This window comes from Anopheles arabiensis, chromosome 3 (genome assembly GCF_016920715.1).
Source record: "Anopheles arabiensis isolate DONGOLA chromosome 3, AaraD3, whole genome shotgun sequence".
Lineage (NCBI taxonomy): Eukaryota > Metazoa > Arthropoda > Insecta > Diptera > Culicidae > Anopheles > Anopheles arabiensis.
Genome location: NC_053518.1, coordinates 5,108,611 through 5,127,966, shown reverse-complemented (window position 1 = coordinate 5,127,966; position 19,356 = coordinate 5,108,611). Strand labels below are relative to the sequence as shown.

The following is a 19,356-nucleotide window of genomic DNA, read 5'->3' as shown; positions in this document are numbered from 1 at the left end:
ACCTTTGTTTGCCACGTTGGGTTGGGAAGATGGGGACGCCCAAATATATTATCATACATTTGTGTACGCTTGCCTCTCGCTCTCGCTGCCACACTACAGGGCTACACGAAACCGCGCGAGTACATCGTCACGGAATGGCCGCTCCAGAAGACGTGCGGTGAATTCTGGTCCCTCGTTTACGATCACGAATGTGCCGCCGTCGTCGTGCTCTGCCAGCCACCTCACAATTCGGTAAGGAAGCGTCACCCACGGCTGTCACTGGGGGAACTTCATTCTTACCGAATGCTTCTTCTCTTTTTCTCACCCCCTTTCAGCAACAATATCCTGCCTTCTGGCCCGAGGGTCGTCACTCGAAAAAGTACGGACCGGTGTTCACGATCGATCACATCTCGCACCAGCACTATTCCAACATCAAGTCGTGGATCTTCCGGATCAACAAGAAGGTCATCTCGCTCACCGAGCTGATGGCGGGCGTCAAGGCACCGCCGAGAACGGTGCAACTCTTCCAGCTCACCTGCTGGCCGATGGGCCACAAGGTACGATTGCCCACTATCCCACAAAAGACACACACACACAAACACACATATAAAGCTCGAACAGATAATAATCAAACCATTTCTGGCACATTGCATTCATTCGTGCAGGTACCGACGTCGACCAACTCGCTGGTCGAGCTGATGAATATGGTCGAACGATGGAGGCAAAAAACGGACTACGGTCCCGTCTGCGTGGTGTCACCGTAAGTACAGAAAAAAATCCCCCCCAGTTCAATTACAACCACCCACTCGCAACCCCTCCCCACTGATAGCAACATTGTGTGCGAGGTCAGAATTTTCTCTTTTTGTTATGCTCCTGCTCCTCCTCCTCTCTGGAATCGGTTTTTAATTAAAACCCTTTGGTGCTTTAAACTTTACTTCCCAACTAAACAATGGAGGGGGGTTTTGAACCAAACTATCGTTTTTGTCCTCAGGTTTTTTTATTTCACTGAATAGTATTCAGGTGCGCCATACAAACGAAGGGGGCAAGAAAGAATGGAAGAGAAATGGTCGAGTACCGAATTAATTGAAATCGATTGTATGCCAGTTCGGACAGTGTGGAGTCAATCGATGACTTTGAATTTCCATTCCTATGGGGCCTCATTTATTGCTGTGGTTAATAGGGAAATTAATTCAAACATTTGCAAGTAACATCATTTGCTGTAGGCGTGATGCGATCATAATAATTAAGCTTTTAATAATCCTCTTTCCTTCCAGCGATGGTCGCAGCCGGGCCGGTGTGTACTGTGCCGCCAACGCCTGCATAGAGCAGGTCATCCAGCACGGCGAGGTGGACGTGTTTCAGGCTGTCAAAACTGTGCGAAGGCATCGGCCGCAACTCGTAGACAATATGGTAAATGGAGGAGCACACACAACATTAAACAATGCATTTTTGAACAACTTTTACCTTTTTCACTTGACAGACTGAATACAAGTACTGCTACGACCTGGTGCTGCACTACGTGTTGCACTATTTGAATAAAGACTTGAAAGAAAAGAAGTGAGAAAGCGATTTACACGATGATCTGTGGTGAGTGCAATCGATGGGACTGAATGTTCCAGCCCATCTCCTCAGTGTTTAATGCATTCCCTTCTACCACTCCACTGCAGGTTTATTGAATTTGGACGAGGGAAAAGCATTCCGCTTACGCCCGAGTACTCAAATTCCGAACTCTCCAAAGAACTATCGAACGCAGGTCGTGTAATCGTGGAAAAGAACATCAGAAAGCTACAGAAGGGAGAGTCGTACGATCACTGTCAATCGTTTGACGACAAAAAGTTTGTAATCGACAAGAACGGACGCATTTGTGAGCGCAAGAAGAAGGGCCGGCTGTACAGCCTGGGCGGTAACGAGCCGCCGAAACGGTGCACCCGCGGCCGGCTCGACCGCCTCAAGACGGTCGGCACGTTCGACATCACGAACGAGATATCGCGCCTGAGCCAGAAAACCATGAACCTGAACGAACGCATCATCAACACGCAGCTGTTCGCGCAGACGATCGACGAGACGGCCACCACGACGACCTCGGTGGGCAGCAGCGTCGGGCTGAGCGTTGGGTTTGTGCCGTTCGTTGCGGCCGCCACCGCCGGGCTGGCCGGACCGAGCGGGACGTCCGTAATGCTGCCGAGTGACGCCACGGCCGCCGTCGCTGCTACCTCTACCGCCGGGCTCGCGAAGCAAAGTGCCGAAACGATCCACCACTCATCGCCGCACCATCTGCATCCACTGCACACGGGCAGTGTGGGGAGCAGTGGCAGTGTGGTAGTCACACCACAGGGGATACTCACCACACAGCAGCTGCCCGTTCACTCAGCGACACCACCCTCGACCAGCAGGGCGGGAGCGAAAAGTCGTAGCCTAAGCACGGGCTCGTATATGACCAAAGATTCGAGCGCAAACTCAAGCGCCGAACGGCTCACCAAGTCCAACAGCCACACGGAGGTGCACGTCAGCAGTGAGGGAGTGGCGCAAGCGCTTGCCTGCAAAGAACCGGCCAGCATAATGCCACAGAACAAATCGCTCGAGGAGGGTCGCTCCATGATCCCTTCGGCCAGGAGTTCGCCGCCGGTTCGCAAACCCATCCTGCGCAAATCGAAGAAGATCGTTCGAACCGACTCCGAGTTCCTGAAGGGTAACATCTACGAGAAGGAGTCGAGCGTGTCTAGCTCCCAGTACACACCGACGCGGGACCGGCGGCGGGAGCAGTTTGCCGACTACCGCAGCAGCAATCCCTCGTCCGAGACGCACAAGTCCACGGACGACAGCTCGAAGAACATATCGACGGACGAGATCGATACCGTGTTCTCGGACACGATGGATCTCGAGCAGATGGAGCAGGACTATCGGATGCATCTGAAGAACAACCTGCAGCGGGAGTACAAGAGCGATAGCGACACGCTGGACGAGGTGGGCAAGAAGCGAGCGCCGGACTACAACGCGTGGAAGAACCAAAGCTACGAGAACACGTTCGATGTGTACGGCAATGAGATAGGTGCACAGACGGCGAACGGAAGATCGCACACAGCGAACGATCGGCCCCCGGTAGAGGCATCACCCAAGGGAACCGAGGAACATCCCGAGCGTCCTTCCACTTCAGCACCCACCACAAAACCCGACCGGCCGACCGATCTCGAGCTTGGTTCCGCGTCCGACGGTGGGGGGAAATCGTCCACCTCCTCCACCAACGACGGCCCGTTTGGGCATCTGTTCGAGAAGAATTTGGGCCGGTTCAAGCGCATGAACAAGCTGCTCAAGTGCAAGCGCTTCAGCACGTCGGCCCTGTACGAGAAGAAGTCCACGGCCAGTGCCAGCAGTGCCGCTGCATCGGACGGTAAGCCCTCGTTCACGTCGCCCACCAAGAGCATTCCCAACGCGACCCGCTCGCCCGTCAAATCCATACACTCGCAGTCGAAAGCATCGATCAGCTCGTCGAAATCGTCCCTGTTCGGGAGCAAAAAGTCGGGCTCGGGGTTCACGTTCAAGGGGAAGCGCTTTCTCTTCACCGGCAAGACATCGCCCAACAAGTCGAAGTCGAACAACGAGATCAGCTACTATCGCACCAAGTCGACCAAAAGCTCCAAGAAGGGTTCGGTGAAGAACAACAGTACGGCGTGTTTGAATCTCGAGACGACGTGCACATCGCCCCTGTCGGAAGCGTTCTACAACACGACGGGCAGTGTGCGGTTGAGCGCGATGGAGCTGTACGAGAAGTTTTGCTCGCAGGACTTTAGTGGACTGTACAAGCACGAAACGGTGCGGACGGACACGGACAGTCATGGCAGTGGGACGGACTCGAGTCATTACGAGTCGCACCGGCATCTGGGCGCGATACGGAAGTATAGGCGACGCAACTTTAAACTGTTGCGGCAGAAAAGTGAACCCAAGTTCTCGTTCCGAACTGATACACTGTACGAGGACAGCTACGATGGCGTGTGCTACCACGACGAGAAGGACGAGGAGCAGGAGTACGGTGCGGAGGAATACAATCAGTTCCTGTACGACGAGCAGTACTACGAGGAGGACATTGAGCACTACAGCATCGAGAACATCTACTATCAGCGGAACGGGTTGATAGCGCTGCCCGACGGCACCTACGTTCAGCGGTATCCTTATCGAATGGAGGACGAAGAGGGCGAAGAAGATGAGGAGGGGGAGGAGGAAGAAGAAGAGGAGGGCGATGAGGAGGAGGAGCTGGGCGAAGAGGAGGAGTATCAGGGCGAGGAGGAGGACGAGGAAGAGTACGAGGAAGAAGAGGACCCAGCGGATGAGAACGAGTTCGACGAGGAGGACGAAGACGAGCTAGCGCTGGCAGAGGAGGAAGAGCAGGAGGAGGAACGGCGACGGTTGCAGCGGTTACAGCTGCCTCCGCCCCCGATCGAGCTCGTCGCCTCGATGGATTCGGACTGTGACGAGATCTATCTGATGCCACAGAACGAGTCCGACGGCAAGAAGCTGATCATACAGGACTTTCTGTTTCATCGCAGCAACAACGACTTCGAGGCGAGTGTTAGTGGGGATGACTTCGATCTAGCGGATGTGGATGAGGAAGCGGAAGAAGTGAATGAGCCGACGCAAGTAAAACGGGAAGATTTGGTGGGAGATACTTGCGAAGCGCGATCGGAGGATGAGCAGGACTTCCGGATGGAACGGTACGCCGCGACGGACAAGGAAACGCTTACGATCTACAAGATCTGCTCGAAAGAAAGCATCCTGGAGTCGATGCGGGATGAAACGCCCGAGAGGACGTCAGACAACCTACCCCACAGTGCCTCGATGGAGCAGTACTTTCTCAAGTCGGACTGTGTCAGCACGCTCGAGCGGACGGGCTCGCTGGATCTGCTGAGCAACTCGAGCGGCACGCTGAACAAATCCACCCTGACGGACTACGCGTTCGACACGGTGCGGAACATGAACCTGGACAGCTGCAGTACCTCGCGGTTAAGTCTCTCGATCAAGAGCGAAATCTTCGAGGACACGACGAACGGAGGTGGATCCGGTGGTGGTGCGTCGATCACGGCGGACGTGGGAGTGGCTGGAGGGCAGCAGGACACTGGCACTGGTAGCGTTGACATGGCGGGAGAAGCGGGCTCTGAAGTTCCTCGCATCAAGAGCTGGAACATTGAAGACTTTACGTTAACGCCTGAAGAATCGTTTTCGGATGAGCAGCTACCGTTGGATGCTCCGAGCGAGGAAGAACCATCGAAGGTTGTCACAGACTGTGCCTCCGTTCAACTAGCAGAACCTCTTGAGCTCGATCATCACAACGGAACGGCCGAGTACACGATCGTCGACCTAGACGAGGAACCTTATCTGCACGATCCAACAATTTCCGAGTTCACATCCGAGATCACGAAAGAGTTTGATCTGTTGTTTTCCCGCGCCGAGACGGAATCGCTACAGGCAGCGGCCGCTGCCGCCGAACAACCACCCTTGCCACCTCCACTACCGTCCCCCTTGGAAGGACCTTCTCATCTCGGTGATGTGCTGAAGCTACTGAGCGATCTTCCCACCCGCTACTCCATGCAGATGCTCGAACACATCAATCTCGACACGGACGACATCTCGATCCCGGTACCGGAGGAGACCCAGCAGGAAAATGGCACAGTGCCAACCTCTGCATCGACCGTGCCATCAGTCCCACCATCACCACCAGTTATGCCGAAACCGGCCTCATCTTCTCAGAACTCTTCCGTCCCTCCTATCACTACTGACCCGCCAGAAAGTGCCAAACCGCGTACACTCGAGCCGAGCGGAAGCGGACGATCGTTCGCCAAGATGAAGCTCCGCTCCACACGCTCTAGCGGCGTGGTGGCGGTGGCAAAAACCGCCGCCACTACACCGACAGCTCCCGAGCCGCCGGTCGACGGGGCACCGGAAGCTACGGGTGGTTCGGTTTCGAAGGCCGACCGGTTGAAGAAGGCGCGCAGCCAGTCGCTAGGTAACTTGCGTAATAAAACCAAATGTTTTCCATTATAGAATTTAAGCAACACTGTAACAATAATCCTTACACTATCGGTGCTGCCAGTAGTAGCAGTGTAGCGCAAGGCAGGCAGCGCGCGTTGAGGTTACGCCACAAGGTACACCACTGCTCTGTACGCAACGGGGAGCATTCCGTTTCCGTATGCGCAGGCAGCTATTTTATCCAGTTGTTGTAGTAGGTCGATGTGCGTTGTTGGTGCGTGTTTGTCCGTTGCGTGCCCGAAGCGCGATACTTTTTTATACGATTTCCTCCCCCTACCGGATCGCCTGGATTCGGGAAGGGGGGGAATCCGTTTGGTAGTCAGCTGTCGTCGGCCCATCCTTTCCCACTCTTCTTTCGAAGGCGCCCAGTGGCGCCTGTGTTCCACGATAACCACACGCGACGGCTTACGTATTTATACACAGATCCAAGTAAGTAGGATTAAGATTCTAGAGTAACAAATTGGCTAGCATGGTAGGGATTTTGGGTTTTGGGTCGATCGATCCTGAACGTCTTAGAGGGCCTTTCTTTCCCTCCCGTTTCCAGCCTCCGTGCTCACCCGTTTTCGCTACCACTTTTGTTTCCGTTGGCCACCGTTTTTACCATTTTGGGCCAGCATTTTGAAGTTGGTTTTGAGGTGCGCGAGGGGGGTGTGTGTGTGTGTGGTTTGTATTTCGTGTTTGGATGTGAAACGGACAGCAACGGTAGTAGATAGATGGGGGAGAGTAATTGTAGAATAGATAGAGCTCAGCTAACAGGGAAAACAAAAACAGGGGAGTTAGTGTTAATGCCGAGTTTTCTATTCCGATGGGACCACGAACACATGGAGAGAATATTTCATTTGCCGTTACATATTTCCACCGCAATGTTGTGTAGAAGAAGAAAAGAAACATAGTTGTTTAAGCTTAACCACTTACTACTAGGGCTACTACTACTATTACTACTACTACTCCTTATCCAATGTTAACGCTATCGTGTACGAAGTCGACTTCGGTTTGTAAACACATGCGCACCGGTGTGCTATTTGCCTTTGTTACTGTTATACACTACTAAGGATCGCGATCGTGATCTTCGGTGGATTGCTGTCGTCAAAAAAGGAAGAGAGAGAGAGAACGAGAGAGTGTATATGTTTCTGTGTGTGGGTGTTATGTGTTACTGTAAGTGATGCGTGTATGATCGTACTTAGTAAACCCACTAGACTTACCGTAGAAGAGTTCGATAAACATTGTATAGAAGAAAAAAAAAACCCTAAAAAAGAAACGCACCTCGCCCCACATGTGTTACAATCACAAAGGCATTGTAGATAATATTAATTGAAGAAGCAACAAAACAAAAAACAGACACACACACAAACAAACCAAAACAACCTTGTAAATCGCAAACCGAGCAAAAAGATGAAACGTTCTAAAACTTCAATAGGCTTACTTTCTGGAAACTGCAATCGGCACACCAAAGCCCGGGCGTATCACACGCTAGAACGCCCGGGTGCCATTGTAAGCGGAAGAGGAAATGAATAAGCAAACATATTAAGTCAACCTAAGCTAAGCAAGTTTCATGCATGTAATACACATGTTACATACACAGAGAGAGAGAGAGATAAAGAGAGAGAGAAAGAGAGAGAGAGAGAAAGAGAGTTAGGTGAAGAGAAAGAATTAAAGGTAAATATTTCCTGTTATTGTTGCTGTTACACCGATAACTTCCTTTCCGTCGATCGGTCCTTGTTGTATGGAGCATACATTTACTAATCACCATACTAGGAATTCTTCCATGAAATGGTTTAGTTGCTGTAGGAAAAAATGAATCTTAATTTGTCTTTTGCTTTTTAGTGATCATTTCGAGATGATATGTTGATCATCGATAAAATAAGAACTTGATCTTCAAATTGCTCACCTGACTAAGGTAAAGCGTTTCCTTTGTTTTTTTGTTCTGTTATACAAACACTGTATAAAACAAACCCATCCTAAGCTAAGCCTAACCGTAAGGATCTTAACATACTGAATTAAACCAAACCGTGATACAGTTTAAATGTGTTTGATGGAATGTATGTGAAAACTCGCCCGAGAACAGTGTGTATGTGTGTGTATTTATGGTACGGGAGGCGCGATATACTGTTATAATAGTAATTTTTATGGAAACCCCCCAAACCAAACATCCTCTAAACAAGATGTTTACGTGTGTGTGCGTGTGTGTGAATTTTCGTGTATTTGTAGAATGTACATGTGTTACAACTGGTTGTAAAGATGTATATGCTTTGTTTGCCACGTGGTATAAGAACGATCGTAAGGAGATGAACGATCGCGAACGTTATCGTAGTGTAGCATAAATTGGAAGGAATATATACTACAAAGAGTAACACCGAACGCGTTACAGAAAGCGAGGCTCATACGTTTGTAGACACACCGTTTTAGGGACACACACACACACACATACAAAAATTAAGCTCGATACTGCTGTAAGCGAGATCACGATGGGTAGTGAGTGAAATGAAAGTTAACTGGTAAAGAAACAAAACAAAACAAACCAAACAAGACAGAAAGTAGTTATACCAAGCGAGCCGCCAAGCGATCGTGTTTGGCTTTGGAATAGTTTTTGGACTGTATTTCCTACTGATCATTTTCAGTTTTCATTTTCAGTCTGCATCTCGAATTGAGGTGTGCGGTTTTTGGAAGCTTTTTCTCCTCGTGCGACGATCGTGTCTGCTTTTGCCTCTTAGGGTGTGTACCCCTGTTGCTGCTATAGCTCAGTTTCGGTGCGATCGTACTCGCGAACAACTATGCACCGTTTCGAAACTCACACACATTTTTGCAGCTTTTTTGTACCAGCGATGTACCCGCTCTTTTTGCACTCAAACAATCGAATGGCCTTAAGACAATGGAGCGAATACGGGGAAGCGATTTATGGAAGCGAGATCAGGACAATTAGGGAAAGGATATCAGGCACTGCGTTTAGAATGCATCTTGGGGTTGGACGTCTGCCAAGCGGATCATCTACGCCTTGATTTTGTAGTTTCTTTTGTGCGCGAGAATAGGATAACCTACAAGGCTAATGAAGCAGCAGGAAGCGCAGGAGCGCAGGAGGAATTGACAAGTGAGTTAGGCAGGCTCCCGGCTCTTATCCCTCTCCTTCCTACACGTGTAGATGCTGTTCTTATTTGTGGGCCACGTGGCATGTTTGATTCCCAATCTGTTTTTGTTACCGTAGCTAATATCGATCCGGAGTCGAGATCGCCGAAGTTGCCCGCGTCGGTTCGTTTTTGTTGTTCGTAGCTGGAAAGATTTTAACGAGCAAAAAAGGGCAAATGTAAAACATAGAACGTTACTTTAAACATAAAATAAAGAAAACTATAAATGATCGTATAAAAAAAAAGTCAAGCAAAGTCAACCATCAAGGATACTAAACGTGTAACGTGTAGGCAAACTCCTCGTACACGGCAAGGAATTAAACAAAACCCATTAGTCTAAAGATAAAAGCGTAAAATAAATAAAACCAAAAACAAAACAAAAACAAAAACACTCGGTAAATGTTAAGTATTAACGTGATAAAACACAGACACACGAGACAAGTCAAGCATTATTTGTTGTATTTAGGTACCAATTTTCGTGACCAGATAAGAAGAGAAGTTCGGATTAGTGTCCAGAATGGTCGGAGTATAACGCACAGAAACTAAACAAGAAACTCCTCCACATCCTATAGCTCAAATAACTAAAACAAATCATAATAGAACAATATATACAACACGCACTCACCCAATAAAACACAAATGGTTATGTTTTGTTTTTGGATGCTAAACGTTTTACTTTCAAAACTGTTACACACGTTTTCGTTACCCTTTGTACAGGCAATCGAAGCCAAAGAGTCACTCCAATCGATCCGCGAGAGCGCATCGAAGCGCATTGAGATGTGCTGTGTAGGATAAGCATAGCGAATGCCAGTGTGTGTAGATGTCATTGTTAAAGAGTAGATAAATTAAACAACAATAGAAGGGGATCGAATGGTTCATGAGATCGATCATGAGGTTCATGAGATCGATCTCATCATAGGGAGACTCAAAAAGGGAGACAGGTTTGGTTTTAACCAGTACTACACACCTCTTCAAATCGGCTAAAAATCGATGGAAAATGATAAATTAAACAGGATTTTTGTATGTACGTGCTGTAGAGTATGAGTCATGGAGCAGAAGAAAAAATACACACTCACTAGCACCAACTCAAGACAGACCGAACGTAATTGTTAAACAGTAAGATTGTACAATATCAGCTCCTAGTTGTGTAGACTAATTTACAACTTGTTGTGTTACGTTTTTACGTTGAGTGGTGTGTGGAATGAACTAAACACATACATACCACACCAAGTGCGTAGACCGTTCGTTGGTGGGAGCGAATAGTAAAGGCAAGAGCGTAAAATATCAGCGGTATGAGTTTTATGTTGTACTGTAAAATTGTATGTTGAATGTCTACCTTATTTCGTTAACAAGAAGCTCTTTGTATAACCCAGAGTATAAAATTATTTTTATATTTGTGGAATCCAGATACATCCAGCATCAAAATAAAAAGAAAAAAAACATCGTTGGAATATAAACGGTTGCTTGTTGTTGCACTGAATTATTTCACATTACTTTCTGGGCCCCATGAGCACTTCAAAAGAGGCTTAAAATGCGCTGCAATCAATAAATTGTTCAAACTTAAGATTATCGATAAGCTACGCTCGTATATTGTGCTTTTAAATTGGTGCTCTAGGTCTTGTCTTAAATATTTCACCAGCAACCGTCGATTCAAAATATGCGTTGAAATATATCACATGATTCACCACCCAATTCACCACACTATGGAAGCTCATCGCATTTCATGGACAACAAAATTGCTCAAGCATATTCGATGAAAAGGAAAGAAAACCAAACGTTTCGTTCAAAAAGAAATCCGCAGCTCGTTTTATTATCATTATATTTTATTATGACGAATTGAAATGAAATTCAAGCTCCGTTCTTTCGTTCCTGTTTCAAATTTGTTCAAATTGAAATATTTCACAATACCGTTCTTTAGGTTAAATTACCGATTATAAACCCCATATCATACAACAATTCGTATTTTTCCCTTTTTTGAATCCCCATTTCTAATAGAACAACATAAAATTAATGTATTTTTTCATGTGTTATCATTCTCATTATTGACATGGAAGTGATTCGTCTCAAATCGTTTCATTCCAAACTGAATGCATTCTTTCGATTGAGCATCCCTGACATTCCTAGCGATTGTGTACCGCCGCACCATCGGTGTATCAGTGTGCTGCGGGACTACGAGAGTCAGTTGGAAGCCTCACTTCAAGGCGGAAACAGTGGCACGACCATCGGCCCATCTCTTTCCCAAGCGCACAAGTGCGAGCGAGAGCGATGGATGTGAAACACCGCACCAGCACTGCCGGCGGTACCCGTCGCCTGTGCCGAACGCCGACAATCAACCCAACGACGACTAGACTCAAAAGCGCTTCCGTGAAAATTCTGCACACGCCGTCTGATGCGAGTGTCCGCTAGAGTGTGCTGCACGGGAAACGGTTGCAATCAAAGCGAGTGGAGCAGTCGTAGCAGTCGAGTCGCAGTTTTTGGTGTGGTGTTGGAAAAGCAGTAGTTTTCACAAAGTGTGGTCGGTTTCCCAGTTCTGGAGGAAAAGAAGTTAATTTGGCTGAAGGCAGCAGTGCAAGAGGAGAGAGGAGCGTGAAGAAGGTATGGATGAGAAGTGGGACGTGGTATTGGCTCTGGGTTCGAGACCTCCGTGAACGATTGAAAAAAAAAGATGGAACGGAGAAAATTAGAAATCTTTTCCTAGCGAAGCGTGTATCTTCTCTGGCTATAAACCTTTTTCCCCGGCGCGACCCAAAGAGTTGAGGCGATGGCAAAATCGATCGATGGACCCGCGCTACAGCACACTGTTGGCAGACATTTTCGTGGGAATATCAGGCACAAGGTGGTGGCAGGCGGCGGCTGGCTGCACACGGAGTCCGGTTCCGAAGTCTTCCTTCGCATGGCGGCGTGATAGATATGAAATCGATATTGGGTTAGCACACCATGTATTTGCGGAAGTAGATTTTCTATGGCACACTTCTTGCAGCGCCGGCTGTGGTTCGAGCCTGGGTGCAATAGCGAACCGAGATGCCTGAGTAGCCCCCCCCAGAAAGGACAAGAGAAAAAAGAGGCCCATTGCGCTTATTACGCATTTCTCGGTCGAGAGGAGGAAATTTGTTCAATTGATGGCTTTAGAGAGTGTGAGGTATGGGTGAGCGTGTGTGTGTGTGTGAGACACAGAGAAGGGAAGAAGAGGGAGAAGAGGCTGAGTGAGGGCGAGCGAAAGAGAGAATGTGAGGGAGACGAGAGAGCGAGAAAGAGAAGGTGACATTGTTCTAATCGCAGTTTGCGGCGGAAAAAAGCAACTGCAAATGGAGGCTAGCGAGGAGGAGCGTGTTCCGTTCGTTTGTGTGGTTGAAGGTCATGGGTTTCTTCGTAGCGAACCCCTCTTTGCCTGTAGCAAGCAACTGCGAATAGAGAAAGGCACAGCAGCAGCAACAGCAGCAACAGCAACACAACTGTACATTGCATTGGAAATATTGAGGAATTTCGCGTACAACAGCATTGAAGCAAACGCGGTGCAGCAGTTCTCTAAAACAGTTGCCATGGCGTACACAAACACACTCACATGCAGGTGCCGATCATGATGAGGCTGGCACTACTACAACTACCCCATCGACACAGACACAAACACACATGTGCCTTGAAAATGCGAATTTTGATCCTGCTTCAAGATGGCAGCGCTGGTTGTGTGGCTGCGTTAGGATGATAAGAAAATTGCCTATTTCGTACTCTTGGATCTATCGGTGAGATGAAAAGTAGTGAGTAGAGGAGGGAACTGGCGCTAAAGAGAGAGAGTGAGAGAAAGGCAGAAGGCAGAATCGCGAGCAATAAGATAAAAAGAGACAGAGACAGAAGGGCTCAAAGACGACGATCGACGACATCTTGTGGAGTTTTCATCGGTGTTTGAGGGGATGGAAAATCCCGCATACATCTTCGCCTCCATGCAATGGAGCTGAAAACTCCATTGACTTGTGACGTTGGTTTTGTTAGAAGCAAAAACGCGTTCCACCCAGCAGCGCGTCCAATTACCCGAGCTAAGATACAGCCGCATTAATGACAAGGGCAATGAGAGGATAATATACCATCAGCACCAGCGGCGGCCGATCTCTTGTTGCCGTTCCTGAATGTGTGTTTAGGCTTTGTTCCCAAGCCGCGCGCCGCGTCTATGTGTACCGTATGTGTGCGTGTGTATGTGTATATCTTAAGTTGTTCCCTCTAACATTCTGTCCCCAAACTCGTCGTCTTCGTCGTGAGAAAGATTTTATTTTTCCGGTTCCCGTTTTCCTGATCTTTTCCGTCGCATTCGGCGGACACGTTTGGCTCGCATCGTGACCAGAATCCAAAAAAAAAAAATGCCAACTCGCCACCAACGTCATCGTGTTTCATCTATGAGCAACAAAAAAATGGTGTACCTAATTTTTATTCCGCAGAGTGTGCGAAAGCGAGAGAGAGAGAGAGAGTAAGAGAAGAGAAGAAGTGTTGATTGCGCGTGAGAGCGAGAGAGAGAGAGAAAGCGAATTTTCCCATCTTCTAAACTACATTACCAACAACAACCGGATTCAAGATGATGTCCACCAACACTTGCTTCAAGTGCGACCGTCCCGGCCACTATGCCCGTGACTGCCAGAATGTCGGAGGCGGCGGTGGCCGTGGAGTCGGTGGACCGCGTGACCGCCGGGACTTTGGCCGTCGCGAGAAGTGTTACAAGTGTAACCAGATGGGTCACTTCGCCCGTGACTGCAAGGAGGACCTGGACCGGTGCTACCGTTGCAATGGTGAGTAAAGAGAACCTTTTTACAACCGCATACATGTATATTATATATCTTATTTCATTTCATTATCTTTTATTCTCGTCATCTGTAATGGCGGCGCCTCGCGCGCGCATGCTGGGGAAAAGCGTATGAAGATGCACATTTTATTGGTTATGTTGCCTTCGCAACCACGTCGTGGCGGCGCTGGTACAGTTGGCCCCGATACGTCTTGTATTTGTGCCGGTGTATGGGTGTATGTGTGTGTTTCAGTGCGCACACAGCACGTCATCCCATGCTTCTTTCCGGTGTGCAACGCAATCATCGAACCGTTGTCACCCATGTGCTTTCAGGAGAGGTGCTTCCATTTTGTTATTTTCGAATTCTAACTGTATTTCTATCGCTTCGGTAAGAAGCGATGAAAAGAGCAAGAAGACAGGGGCCCTCTTTCATAACCTAGCTTCCGGGATTGTGGCACGAAAAGCCTGCTGCAGTGGCGTATGCGCGCACACACACACAAATACACACCCAGTGCCGGTAACCGGCTGTGCATCACACACAAACGAACATGCGTTTTGCCGGCGTGCGTGCGAGTGTGTGCGTGAACGGAAAACCTCACCGCCAAGAGAGATCGGTACTGCCGCCATTGACGACACGCACACAGCCAACTGAGTGCGTTAGATGAGAAACACACAGCCAAATGGTGTCGCTGTGCTACACACACGTTCTCGTTAGGGAACGTGTGTGCGTGCGTTCGTTTAATGGCGGCAGCTGCGGCTACTTCGATCATCAATAGCACACCTTTTCGCCGATTTTTTTTGTGAAACCACATGTGGTTTTTTTTGCGGCAGAAAATATATTGCGTCGTTTGCAATTCTTTTCCTCACTCCGAGCGTTGATTGTACTGTGGCGTACCCATTTCGATCATTTTTATTCAGTCAATAAGGAAAAGACGAGCGGCCATTTCTGAATTCTACTGATTGATGATTATTTTTTACTGACGACTTCATATGAAGCCTATTTCTTGACTTAATCGTGTGTAGTAAACCCTTTGGAATAGAGTGTTTTGTGACGCATGTACAGTACATACTGCGTTTCTACTTTCCTTTTTTTTCCAAGGTCTCTCTAATTACATCTTCCCCGCGCGCGGTACCATTTTAATCCGTTCCCATTGACTGACTGCTGTTTCTCGTGTGCCAACGTGTACACTCACCATCACCACCACACTGCTGCTTCCCAGCTAGCGGTTTTCTTACCACAGGGGGGTTGTCTTTTACATACTTTTCATCGCACTGAAGCAGAAAATTACAGCTGCGGTAACCATGTCTCTCTGCCCCACCACACACACTCCCTTCCCTTTGAAAATCGCCCTTTTGTGCTGCACAGCAAACGATCAATGAGATATTGATTATGCATACATAAGCACAAGCAATATTTTTTGCATGGATGGTACAATTTAAACCGGCTTTGAAAAGAAAACGCGGTAAATGGGTGAAGGAGAAGAGCGAGGGGCAAGTAAGTTCCAGTTTAAGCTTTCAAAGCTTCCGTTCTCCATTTTTTGTGTGTGGTGAGTGATTGTGGCGGTGCAATTAAACCCTGATATTAATCGGCGTAATTTAATCAATCATCACCGGCACGAAGTAGGCCTTGTGCGCCATGATGTGTGTGGTTAGTTCCATTACACTTCTTTTGCTCTGACCGCTTGGTAGGATGGTGGTACCTTTAGCAAGGAAAATGAGATGAACATTCATGTATATGCCGTTCGCTTTTCCCATTTTCCCCGGTCTAGCGATACTGTTGGGTGTGAAAAATACGTGGGCATAATTTTGCCTCACGACGGTGACGCGCAAAGATGGCTCCACGGGAAGGAGTCAGAGAGTGGGCGCGATAATAATGTGGTGTGTTGGTGTGTTGATGGTAATGGTACATGCGCGCGCCATGCGAGAGGCGCAAGCAAAAGCGCTACGCCAGCAACATAATACCGAACCTCTCGGTCGATCGGCAGGGTCTCTCCACTACTACCACACACACTGCCAATAGCGTACAATGACGTGCTACATTTTACACGCGTGTCCGAGAGCGCGATTGTATTTGTGTGGGAAATTTTCTCTTGCTCCATTGAGAAGGAGGAGGAAAAGTGGACGAGATGACGATGTTTTAGTGGGAAGGTAAGAGGTTGCTCCTCATTTTTCTTCCATCGAGGGAAGGAACTTGAAATGGATGGGAAGACCCGAGAGAGATTTCATTTATTAATGCATACAAATTAGAAGCATCGTCTTCCTGTGTGCTGCTTGCTTGCGGGTCGTGCGGTGTAATTGCTTCCTTGAAGTGTCATGTAATATGCCCCCGATGGACAAACGGTTATCAGCAATGAAACTAATATTTTGCGTTTCTTTCTGTTGGATGGCGATAACGAGGGCCTGGTCAGAGATAGTGCAATCGTTGGCGGTTAGATTATTTTTGCACACGAGGGTCGCGCCTACTGCGCCGCCAATTCCCAGAGTGTATAAGAGAGTTGATAAGGAAAAAAAGCGATGAAGAATAAAGATCGAAAAAACCACCCCCCGCAACGAAAATCATTCATCATGTTTGTTTTTTAACGTACAATTCGTGTATTTCGATTGACTTTTCTTTTTCTAACCAATGTTACCTGTGTGTTGATGTTTTACAGGCAGCGGCCATATCGCGCGCGACTGCAGTCTGTCCCCGGACGACTCGTGCTGCTACAACTGCAACCAGAGCGGCCATCTGGCCCGCAACTGTCCGGAGAAGAGCGACCGCGACATGAACGTGTCGTGCTACAACTGCAACAAGAGCGGCCACATCTCGCGCAACTGCCCGTCGGGCGACAAGTCTTGCTATAGCTGCGGCAAGATCGGCCACTTGAGTCGTGACTGCACAGAGAACAAGGGTCGGGATTAGAAGTCGGGTTACTCGTCGTGGTGTGGCAGTAACAACAACACTGCGGCGTATTTCCGCTTGCCACATCAGTCCTCCTCCTCCTCCTCTACAACGGCAGCAGTAAATGCATCATCATCTCCGCATCAGCAGCAGCAGCAGCAGCAACCGCAACCGCATCACCACCATGCGCAGCAACAGCACATGCAGCAACAGCAGCAGCAGCAGCAACATTCGCAGATGAACCACCATCAGCATCAGCAGCAGCAGCCTCCGTCGGCGCCGCCCCCACACCACCATCATCATCATCATCATGCGCATCATCCAGCGGCGTCGGCCGGCCCACTGCACGGCATGCCCCATGGCGGTCCGCCCCATCTGCATAATCTTGCCGCGGCCCATCAGCAGCAGCAGCAGCAGAACCACCATCATCCGCAGCAGCAGCAACAGCCACCGCCGCAACAAGGTGGCCCGCATCAGCAGCATTACCAGCAGCACCCGCATGCCCAGCAGCAGGCGCAACAGCAGCAGCAAATGACCTTTGCCGAGACGACCAAGTCGACGATTCTGAAGACGGCGGCTGGCGGCGTCGGCGGTGGTACTGGGGCCGCTGCGGCCGGTGGAGGGTACGTGCTGCAGGAGAACTACTACAACTCGACCACGGCAGCGGCGGCCTCGTCACTGATCGGCCACTCACCGTACGGTGTGGGAACGGTCGTTCCGCCGATCGGTGCCGGCGCGGCTGGCGTTGGTGCGGCATGTGCAGCGGCTGCTGCGGCCGCCGCTATTTCGGCCAGCAAGCCCCGGTTTAAGCTGTAAGCAGCCCCCTTCCCCTCAGTCGTAGTCTCGCCAGTGACCCCTCACACACGTATGACAAAACAACCATGATGTGTGTGCAGCAGAATTGGGAACTTTACATGCATGATGTGTACGTACAATGGCTGATGATGCCCCCGGGGGATGATGATGGGGACTGAAGAAGAAGATGAGACGATGCCGTACAGGAGAAAGAGGAGGATGGACTGTTGTGGACACAGTCAGGAAAGAACAGAGAAGTAACACGCGACAGAAGAAGCAGGAGAGGCAGGAGAAAGGAAGAGTAAACGGAAACTTCATTTATTATAAACACACCTATCCTTAAATATTATTGATTATAATGAAACAAACAAAAAAAAAAGGAAGAAGAATACAAACACACAAAACAAATCAACAAAATATGCATTATAATTATACAAACACACATACATACACTACTCTCTCTGATGTAATTGTAACGAAGGTAGCGCAGCAGCACAGAAACACACGCAAGTGTGAAGTTGGAACGAGAAATGATGGCAAACAACATACAAACAAGCGCACGCGTTTCACACGTGTATCAGCCATCTTCCCGCCTCCCGAACTCACCCGAAACAAGAGGGAAAGAAGGATCAATAAGCTCTTAGATATTATGTTCTCAACCAAGTAGGACCACCCTACGTCCGATTTTGTGTACCTACCTAGCAAGAAAAGAAGGGTTTTGAAGATTACTGGTCGCGTTTGTACCCTGACGCGCGCACTATCCATGAAAATTGTTCCTTGTAGATACACTTACGAGGGGTTGAGTTTGAGAGAGGAGACTACTAATTTAGGTTAAATCTCAAGGAATTTCTCAAAGACAAAGAGGCAAAGAGCAGAGTTTTTGGGTGGTTGTGTTGTTATAGCATTGTTCCCTCTCGCGATAGTTTTTCCCGGCATTTTTGGCAAAACGATTCCACACAACCACCACCGTGTCTCGCCGCCACAACTAACAGCAAGCACCTTTTAACTGATCACTTCAAAGAGGAGGGACGAGCGAATGTGTGTGTCTATGTGTTGAGTCCGTATCGCAGGATACTGGCTCGAGCGACGACACACTTTACCTATTATTATTGCCTATGTTTTGATGGGCACCACCAGGTCGAAGAAAAATGAGGCTTTTAGATTCGGACGGTCGGAATTGCGTGGTGGAAAAGAGGGCTCTCTCAGCTGGACACTGGGAGCAGTAGTGCCGTGGCACCACCCGTGAGACGATTTTCCGAAGCAGAGAAAGAGAGAGTTCCAGGGTGGAGGAAGAATTGTGTAACAAATGTTGGTCATTTGTCTGTTGTATGCCACGTTTCTACTATTAAGAGCTAGAGCGAACTGCAATGCGAATTCAAAGGCGCGTGTAAAGAGAGAGAGAATATTTGAGGAGTGTTCCACACAAATCCTTATTGGAGAAGTAGTAGAGTAAAACCACAGAATCAATAATAATCCCCCCGCGGTGTGTGAAAAATTTGATTTTAGAGAGTGCATTGAAGAAAACTCGATAGTTTTTCATAGTTCTTAAAACTCGATAGCCCAGGAACCAGCAGCAGCAGCAGCAGTAGCAAGTATATATCGCCAAGTACAACATGCATGCGTGCGCGCGTGCGCGCCACACATGCACGTGGTAATTGTGTAGTAAGCGAAGGCTGAGCGATAGCGCGCGCGCGGTAAAAGGACCGACCTCCCTTAGCAGAGAGAGAGAGCGCGGGGACTGATATGATCTCTCTAAGAGACGCACCGAGGTGTTAGTAGTATGTTGTGCGGCGGCAACG

At 48.6% G+C, this 19,356-nt stretch overlaps 4 protein-coding genes across 4 annotated transcripts in view; all 4 read left to right on the top strand.

The window, feature by feature from the left end:
- Positions 1 to 1,761, top strand: part of LOC120900470 (receptor-type tyrosine-protein phosphatase kappa) — an 82,932-nt gene extending 81,171 nt beyond the window's left edge. Inside the window, exons 13-18 of the mRNA XM_040307516.1 lie at positions 100 to 231; positions 315 to 536; positions 645 to 739; positions 1,254 to 1,389; positions 1,460 to 1,566; positions 1,647 to 1,761. Coding sequence (XP_040163450.1) covers positions 100 to 231; positions 315 to 536; positions 645 to 739; positions 1,254 to 1,389; positions 1,460 to 1,540 — 666 coding nt within the window. The 3' untranslated portion in view covers positions 1,541 to 1,566; positions 1,647 to 1,761. The remainder of the gene's footprint in view (positions 1 to 99; positions 232 to 314; positions 537 to 644; positions 740 to 1,253; positions 1,390 to 1,459; positions 1,567 to 1,646) is intronic.
- A 200-nt stretch (positions 1,762 to 1,961) lies between these two features.
- Positions 1,962 to 9,707, top strand: LOC120900469. Its single transcript, XM_040307515.1, has one exon. The coding sequence runs from the start codon at positions 1,987 to 1,989 to the stop codon at positions 6,010 to 6,012; it is 4,026 nt and encodes a 1,341-aa protein (XP_040163449.1). The 5' UTR covers positions 1,962 to 1,986; the 3' UTR covers positions 6,013 to 9,707.
- Positions 9,708 to 11,488: 1,781 nt separating this feature from the next.
- On the top strand, positions 11,489 to 16,956 carry LOC120904341 (CCHC-type zinc finger protein CG3800). The gene is made up of 3 exons (XM_040314257.1): positions 11,489 to 11,711; positions 13,544 to 13,888; positions 16,533 to 16,956. Exons 2-3 carry the CDS (start codon positions 13,678 to 13,680, stop codon positions 16,781 to 16,783), a joined length of 462 nt encoding a protein of 153 aa, XP_040170191.1. The 5' UTR covers positions 11,489 to 11,711; positions 13,544 to 13,677; the 3' UTR covers positions 16,784 to 16,956.
- A 7-nt stretch (positions 16,957 to 16,963) lies between these two features.
- Positions 16,964 to 17,578, top strand: LOC120905033 (polyadenylate-binding protein 1-B-like). The gene is made up of 2 exons (XM_040315653.1): positions 16,964 to 17,155; positions 17,198 to 17,578. Exons 1-2 carry the CDS (start codon positions 16,964 to 16,966, stop codon positions 17,576 to 17,578), a joined length of 573 nt encoding a protein of 190 aa, XP_040171587.1.
- Positions 17,579 to 19,356: the final 1,778 nt, after the last annotated feature.